The sequence below is a fragment of the Nicotiana attenuata genome, unplaced genomic scaffold (assembly GCF_001879085.1).
Source record: "Nicotiana attenuata strain UT unplaced genomic scaffold, NIATTr2, whole genome shotgun sequence".
Classification (NCBI taxonomy): Eukaryota; Viridiplantae; Streptophyta; class Magnoliopsida; order Solanales; family Solanaceae; genus Nicotiana; species Nicotiana attenuata.
In genome coordinates, this window is record NW_017670418.1 from 231,474 (window position 1) to 239,998 (window position 8,525).

General features: G+C 35.3%; 2 protein-coding genes across 2 annotated transcripts in view; one reads left to right on the forward strand and one right to left on the reverse strand.

Moving 5' to 3' along the window:
- LOC109239151 overlaps positions 1 to 1,092 on the forward strand; it is an 11,331-nt gene extending 10,239 nt beyond the window's left edge. The window contains exons 11-12 of the mRNA XM_019405673.1: positions 68 to 388; positions 624 to 1,092. Of these exons, the coding sequence (XP_019261218.1) occupies positions 68 to 388; positions 624 to 716 (414 nt within the window). The 3' untranslated portion in view covers positions 717 to 1,092. The remainder of the gene's footprint in view (positions 1 to 67; positions 389 to 623) is intronic.
- Positions 1,093 to 1,167: 75 nt separating this feature from the next.
- LOC109239152 (patatin-like protein 1) lies at positions 1,168 to 4,093 on the reverse strand. The gene is made up of 7 exons (XM_019405674.1): positions 3,829 to 4,093; positions 3,517 to 3,698; positions 3,195 to 3,381; positions 2,783 to 2,944; positions 2,371 to 2,673; positions 1,625 to 1,800; positions 1,168 to 1,483 (listed from the first exon to the last, which is right to left on the reverse strand). Exons 1-7 carry the CDS (start codon positions 3,964 to 3,966, stop codon positions 1,417 to 1,419), a joined length of 1,215 nt encoding a protein of 404 aa, XP_019261219.1. The 5' UTR covers positions 3,967 to 4,093; the 3' UTR covers positions 1,168 to 1,416.
- Positions 4,094 to 8,525: the final 4,432 nt, after the last annotated feature.

An 8,525-nucleotide genomic window follows, 5' to 3' on the forward strand; every position in this document is an offset into this window, starting at 1 on the left:
GGGGGGGGATGTGGTTTTTGTGTCATGGCTCACCTGATTTACTGTGACAATTGTTTGGCATGCAAAGGTTGCTATTGCTAGGAGGCTCGGTATTGAAGAACCCCAGCTTATGAAGATTATAAGGGCCACACTGTATACACACAGTGAGTGGTTCAAACTTCAAATGTGTAAAGATCGGTTTGAAGGACTCTTACGGATCGACGCCCTGAAAGAATTTGGTGGCAACTTGATTATAGATGCTGCTTCCAAATTGGATGTTGACATGAGTGGCGATGGATCATCTCAAGTTACTGGTTCCTCAAATAATAGGAAACAAGAAGATGGGAGTCCAACCCAGTCATCAGCCAGAGATGTTGGATGTGATGAAAGTGCAATACTAAAAGTTATGGTGAGTTTTGTTCTGGTTTACGAGCTTGGTTCTAACTTTAACCTTGTTATTGCATCTCGATGGATCTGTTGTAGAAGACTTTGTTGTTGATGTTATTTTACTGATGTGTATCTCCCCCTGTCGCCGTTTGCTGCTTGAATCAGCAGATTATGTTAATTTTCTAGGTGTTCTCATTACGTGCCATTTTAGCAGGTTTTCGGTGCAACTGTTACTTATTTATGAATATTTGGTGTAGGAATTTCTGGCATTGCCCAGAGCAGATGCAATTCATCTCCTTGCACAATACAACGGTAATGCGGAGACGGTCATTCAGCAGATATTCGCGTAGTTCCTAGATTATAGTGGAGTGATATTCGTTTATTTGTTACGTTTATTTTATTGTACCATAAATTCTTACCTGTGAGGCTTATTACTGGCTGAAAGGGGATGTAATAACTTATAAAAGGGGGGAAAAAGAAGGGGAAAGGGGATGTCTTTATATGTAACCTTTCCACGTCAAGTTTGAAAATTGAAATTGGTTGATGAGAGGCACATTGGTTATGCGAAGTTCTCTGTAAATACCCGTCCATAAATGAGCTTAAATTGCGTCTGTCGCCATATTTACTTGGGCGGAGCGATCCAGGTGATCAAGAAGTTGAATCTCTTAGTGTTCCGATGAAATGCTCTAAATTACAGGATCTTATCGATTACTTCTTTTTATCGTGCGTTTACTGTTGCAATATTTGTTTGTACTTTGTATCTATATCAAGTTTAGTTATCTTTGCTTTCGGAGTTTAGTCAATAGTTCCCGAATTGAGGAGAAACATAGGTATTAAAATTCAAGTAAATAAATGATGACACATGTATTTGTAGGATTGCCCTCTTGCGATATTGGCTGATGTAGAATGATATGCTACTAAAGGAATGTAAGCTTTAATTCCACCAAGGAACAGAAGGAATGGCACAGTAAGAACGTTATTGAACTGAAATACATAAGATATTCACGCTGTGGACTGTAGCAATAAACAGGATGACAGTACAATGGCATTCTATACCAACCGGCTACTGGCTTTGGACTCGCGTAATTTTCTCTCGTCCGATAGTATCTTTGCAAACCTGCAAGGTTTTAAAACGACACAAGGGGCACTAATTAGTATTTCATCAGCACTTATTTCTTGTAAATTTTATATGTGTGTGTGTGTATTCAACCATTCAACTGTAAATGGCAGGCATGTATCCATTCCCCTGTGCGTGTACCTCTGAAGAGCTTCCTTGTTGGTTCCTCCATTTTCAACTGCTTCATAAACTCCTTTGTCCAAGTTAATCTTTGAAACTGGTTTTTCCAGCAGATGTTCTCCTACCTTGACGAGGCCTTGTAAGTTTTCCTTTGTGGCTATGTCAACTGAGGCCAAGTTCCCCGTCAAGGTGTCATCCTGGTATTACACAAATGTTGTATCAAGTAAATTAAAAGTTATGGTAGTCCCATACTATATAGCAAATGATAACAAATTATAGCGCGCGACCACACATGATTAGGAGTGGCAAACGGGCGGGGCGGGTCGGATATGGTTCGGGTCGAAAATGGGTAATGAAAAATGGATTAATTATCCGACCCGACCCATATTTAATACGGATAAAAAACGGGTTAACCGGCGGATAATATGGGTTACCCATATTATTCATGACTTCTTGTATATGATCAATTTTGGGAGAATTCTTAGTCTCCCTAACTTGAGGAACCCCAATTTGAGGCTTTACAAATGTAAAAGTTAGACCATTGGTTATCCATTGGTTACTCATTGGTTATCCATTTTCTAAATGGATAATATGGTTCTTATCCATATTTGACCCGTTTTTAAAAAGTTCATTATCCAACCCATTTTTTAGCGGATATTATGAGTGGTTAACTGTTTTGTTTGAACCATTTTGCCACCCCTACACATGATATATATAATAGAGTAGAGATGCTGCTGATCAAAGTTAAACCGAAGGCTCAGGTTTACCTGGATACGAAGGTACTTGTCGTCGGAGTGAAGAGCTTTGAAAACCACAAAGTTGTGAAAATCAACCATATCAGCGCTTGCTTGATTAAAAGCATCTATAAGTGGTGTAGAGTTGTTATTTAATAGCCAGCTAAGTAATCCCCACTTGGCAGCCATTTGGGCATTGTATTTGTGCTCGTTCTTTGCATTGCCTGTCCCAAGTGATATTACCAGAAAACGACCATAATCCATTGGCTTAATAGGGAATAAGTCTACGTGCTGCATCAATATTTGCTTGGTCACCTCACCAATTGCGACCAAAGTCTAAAATTCATCACATACATCAACCAAAGAGTCAATTATTATCAAATTTCTACACTAAAATACTGATCCAAGAATTCTATTTACTATGTCATCGATCTTATATACTTACTGGGTTATTAGCAGCGACACCACCATCAATTAGGTTGAATTCTCGTTCATTATCTTGAGCATCCTTGTTCTTGAAACCATATGCAGGTAGAAAAGTTGGCGCTGCCGAGGTACTAATGCAAATGTCCGCCAGTTCTGCATCCAAATCAGGTTTCAAGATTGCCTACAAGAGGGCTAAAATAGTTAAGTACTCAACTTAGGTACACTTACACTTAAAAAAAAAAACTAACGTTGTATTTTGACTTGTTATAGCACGTCAACTACCTCATTTTTAATATACTAGTTAATTATCTGTGATTTGATAGGGTAAAAAATTCTTGTACACCATCAGTGTATGAAATTACCTAATAAAATCACATACAAAAAGAAACAAAAGGAGGATTAATTGAATCGAGGTATACAAGGCGGCGTACCTCATATGAGCTGAAGATAACTGGCTGAAGTTTCTGGATGTCAAAAGTTGGAATTACGACGGCAGTTAATGTATCATGCAACCTGGTACCTCCTAAGATACCTTTTATAAGTTTGTGAAGATTCTTCCCGTCATATTTAGGTCCTCCCATTGCTTTGGTTAGATTTATGATCCCCGCTAATGGTCCACTGCAAGAATAAACAAAAATCAAGATATGTTCATATTTAGCCTGGTACCAAGCGGATTATGAACCTAGTATCCGTTCGTGAAAGCATTCCATTAAGGCAACGAAAACGGACAAATGTATTCTCTGATGCAATTACCCGATCTGGGGAAATATTTTGGGTGAGTGCTCAAGATAAAACGGAGTAATATCTTTGGCAGCATATAAAGGGCGTTTATCTTTGTTTGGTGCAGCTAACATTGCTGTTACAAGGCCACCAGTGCTTGTTCCTGCAATCAAGTCAAAATAATCCGCGATTCTTGCATCTTTACCGTCCAACTCCTGCAAACAAAATGAATACAATAAGAGACAAAGCTTTAAGGTTTTTATTATTGAAGCCATATGACTCTTTAAAAGTTATTATGGGTTCAGAATATTTCATATTTGTTATTTAGTTAATTTGCTTAATTACCTGAAGTTGTGATTCAAGATATGAAAGGATAACCCCTGGAATGATTCCTCTAATTCCTCCCCCATCGATGGTGAGAATGGTTATCAGCGTCCCTGTGTTAGGAGGCGGCATTGCAACTCGAGATGCTTCGTTTTCCATTAGCGTGTATATTCAACGAAGAGATAATTAATCGTAAACTAGGATATTGTAAAGCGAGTTAATTAGTTCATCATCATGTGCTAATCATAATGCGAATAAATAGGACGTGCACTTGTTTCAAAGACGATAATCATGAATAAAAAACCGATAAAAGAAAAAATATTAATAATGGCTTTGTCAGCCACTACATAAGAGGATAAACAAATTTGGTCTTTGAAGAGTTCATGGAAACTAAGATTTTATTTTATGATAATCATCGTGAAAGCCACCATCCTAAATAGATTAATTTGTTGTGATAGTTTCGTTGTCCAATAATTTAGGCTTGAAAGATTAAGTGTTGGAGAATGTATTGAGTTTACGTTAAATAATAGATGGAGTAATAGTTAAGAACTACAGTGTTAAGTTTCTTGGGCGTCTAAGTATTACTAACATCTAATTAATTAAATAAAAAGTATGATCATTAGACGCTAGTTTTTGCAACTTACGCAAGGGTTTAGCATGATTTCATTTTGACTTTGCTAATCTTTTGTGTTTTACATCCCGACCTCACTTGAATATATATATATATATATATATATATATATGAAGATATTCGGAAGAAGGTGGGTGTGGCCCCTGTGGATGACAAGATGCGGGAAGCAAGGCTCAGATGGTTCGGGTACGTGCAAAGGAGAAGCCTTGATGCGCCAGTAAGGAGGTGCGAGCGGTTGGCAGTAGTAGGTACGAGGAGAGGTAGAGGGAGGCCTAAGAGGTATTGGGGGGAGGTGATCAGGCAGGACATGGTACGTCTGCGGATTTCCGAGGACATGGCCCTTGATAGAAAGGTCTGGCGGTCTAGCATAAGGGTTGTAGGCTAGGGGGTAGTAGTTCTTTCCTTACTTCGTTCCGGGGGTGAGGCGGGGCTGGATTAGGGTAGACCTTAGATAGCTTGCAGTTTAGGCTGAATACACTCTGTACTTGCTGTTTATCTTGGCCCTGGGCCTTAGATACTGGTTACTGTTATTGCATGTCTTTCATCTCTTGGTTGTTATGCTTTCATTACTATTACGGTTGCTACTGGAGTTACTAATGAGTTGTCTTTTCTTTTCTTGTTTTCTTTTTGTCTGAGCCGAGGGTCTATCGGAAACAGCTTCTCTGCCCTATCGGGTAGGGGTAATGTCTGCGTACACATTACCCTCCCCAAACCCCACCTGGTGGGATTTTACTGGGTAGTTGTTGTTGTTGTGTATATATATATATTCTATATTAAAAGTGGGAAGCTCCTTAGTGTAAAGTTAAATTATCATATTGCCCTTCTTAGTAATATAAATACCTATTTAATTCTTAAAAAGCAACCTAACGCATATGAATAGAAGTCGACGCTTCATAACCTGGTTAGAAGAAAACGACGCAAACACATACGAATAGAAGCCAACGTTTCATAACCTATTTTGAAGAAAACCATGCCTTTTAAACTTGCTAATATGCTCCAGCAGAGAGTTGCTCTCGGGGCATTACACAACGATGGTATTTCGTTAATCACATTTGGCTTTTGGAGTTAGAGGTTTGGTAGCACAGACGCGGTACTTCTCTTCTATGCGCTCTAATTGGCTATTTCGTGGTTCATTCTTTTAGGCATACGAGGAATCTGGTAATTCTTTTCATTCTCTTCACGTCCTTTTCAGGTTATTCTTAACAGATGCAATAGAAAATAAGGGGGGCAAATTTTTATGGAACATTTTAGAATGATAATCTAGAGAGTCAATTGAGAAGAGAACAACGCTTAGAAAAAGAAATAAAATACCAAGACATAATATAATAATGAATCTTGAATTGCATGCACAATTTTATGTCTTTATTGTACTAAGAATGAGTCTATAATCCTTTATAAATGTTTTACTTTAATTTTCGCTTCTGGTTTATCTGGTATGTATTAAGTTAAACATAATCCACCAACAACTATGTCTGTTTGTGCTTGTTAAAAATTTCTACCTGCATTGATAATCACCCTCTTTAGGTGTCCTTATTCAGAGGTTATTTGGTGCCAAATTTGTTCTAAACATTTTTTTAAGATCATAGAACTGAAACCTTAGTGGATTTGATAGATGTTTTATGGGTTCCATAAAGTCTTGATAATCTTATTTCTTGAAAAGAATAATGTCTAATTTGACTTTTGATGACCCGATATTTGATAATTTTTAGTTTGTGCCACTAATCTGGAGAGTAAAGCTTGATGTGTTTTCTAAAAAGATATATATATTTTTTATTTTAAAGTTTCTTTGAAATCCAAGATTGTTTTTATTAGGGTACTCTTAATTTAGATTTCTAAGAAATCAATGAGATGAATTTTATGTTGGTTTCATATATCACCAACAACTTCAGTAATGAGTAGTGCAATATAAGGATAAAGTCATTTTATAATGAAAAGCTTCATTATGAAATATCTTCTCTGTTTTGGCCAAGTTCTCGTTGTTCAATTTGTTTGAACTATTTGCATTTCTATTTATGGTTTTTTTCCCAATTTAAAGAATTGTTTTGGTTATTGTATGTAGGATCACTCCTTTTCTGATCGGTAATATCAAACTGCTAAAAATTTAATTTCAAAGAAAATTACAGTTTATTCTATAATAAGACTATTTAAAACTAAAGCTATTGGCTGTATTATTTCATCTTACTATTGTGCTTTATTCTCATTGAATCAAATGAAATTTACTTTCATGATTTCAGTTTTGTTACAACTGCACCATTCCCTTTACTCCAGTTATTTTGCTTTTTTCCCCCCTTCTCTTGCACTGTAATTTTAGTAATCTCTTTAAAGAAAAAACACCAAATCATCAGGCCTGATGCCGTGGTGCGTATTTAGTTTATTAAAATCAACATTGAGAAAATCACAAAGCAAGGAAAAACATATGTTAACGTTAACTATCTATCTGGATTAGTGGACGATGAATTAAGACTTTCTGCCAATATGTGCTTTTCAAATGAAGAGAGTGGCCTAAAGTGGAGTTCAAATTAATATGTAAATTTTAGCCTCTAACGTTGTTATAATGGACTCTTTGATCATAAATGTAAGGTATTTATTTGGCTTTTAGACCATCATATGCGAGCTCACAAGTAACTGCATTGGTATTAAATAAAAGATTGGAGTGTTTTGTGTGTATGAAATATTAATTGCTTGGTACTTCTAATAAAAGACTGAAATGTCTTCTGTGTATGTAACATGTGCTTGGTACTTCTAATATAAGATATTGGTTCTTGACTCATATTGGATATCATATATAAAAATTTAACTTTTTCCCCTAAAAAAAGGATATTCTTAAAATTCGTCCGAAAATAATTTCATGTATGTTTATATCATGTAATGATGATAAATAAAGCACATGGTCAAATATATGACCAATTTTGACTTGCGCTTTTAACAGAGATATCAATATTGATAATAAATAAGAGTCTTGGTCATAACAGAGTGTTGGATTATGTGCATTTGATTATTAAAATTATAGTATTAAAGTGCATTATTTATTGTCATGTTATGATTATAAATTACGAAGAAAAGTGGTCACTATTCCATGGTATAACTCATACAAATGCCAATACCATGAACTACTACTAATTATCTTAAATTTTGTAGTTATCCAACCCATCTTCTATAATTTTATTAATTCACTATCTTCTTATTTATTATATTCATCGTGTTTGGGTATGTGAAAGTATTGTAGTGTGCATAAAAAAATTAAGTTGGTATAGTAAAAAAGTGAAATGAGAGAATATGAAAATCTAAGTCTCCAATTTATTCATTACAAAAGAAAATATTATTTTGCTGAAGAAAGGTGTTTATTGGTGACTTTTGGACTCAACAACTTGTTCAGAGTTTATTTGAGTAATATGATGGGTCACATATTGTATCCTAGAGAGGACAAGTTAAAAGTGTTAAAAAAGCAGGGGCTAGCCAGTTTTCTGACTGGAAATTAAAAAAACAGCTAGCATTTGCAAGGTTATTGAAAAATAGTCATTATTTTGTTGAAATATGAAAAGTTCTAGCATAATATGTTGGATTCCAACACATTGCTGTCAAAAGTGTTACAAACATTGCCGTCAAAAGTGTTACAACTGGACCAGTGAAGATTAGTGGGCTTGAATCTCCTTATAAAAAAGAGCGAAATATCTGCGCCTCAGCCTGAAGAATATTCATTATTTTTGTTTATCTTATTTTTCCACTGTAATTTTTTGTATTTTTACCAACACAAGGCAACCGAAATAATTGAGAGGAAGATACACTAAAAATTTCGTGTATAAGAAAATGTTAGGTGAAACACGTTTCATTACATGTTTGTAACCCATAAAGTTAAAACAAGTCAAAGAACTCCAATATATCTAATTAAACATTAATTCTTCATATTCAAGGTGTATCTGATCATTTAGATTTCAACAAATAAGTCACTATATGACGATCTATTTATCATTCATATAAACCTGTATCGTATTATTTCATGTATAAAATTATTTACTCAAATTTTATTTGAATAATATTGCTATCATACATGTGCAACGCACGTGGCGAGAAACTAGTATATATATAT

Excerpts from the sequence above, each read along its gene's own strand:
- LOC109239152 (XM_019405674.1), bottom strand. The coding sequence starts at position 3,966 with ATGGAAAACGAAGCATCTCGAGTTGCAATGCCGCCTCCTAACACAGGG. Across the intron at positions 2,945-3,194 it reads TTATCTTCAGCTCATATGAG|GCAATCTTGAAACCTGATTT; the intron begins GTACGCCGCCTT and ends GCCCTCTTGTAG. Across the intron at positions 1,484-1,624 it reads AACAAGGAAGCTCTTCAGAG|GTTTGCAAAGATACTATCGG; the intron begins GTACACGCACAG and ends AAAACCTTGCAG.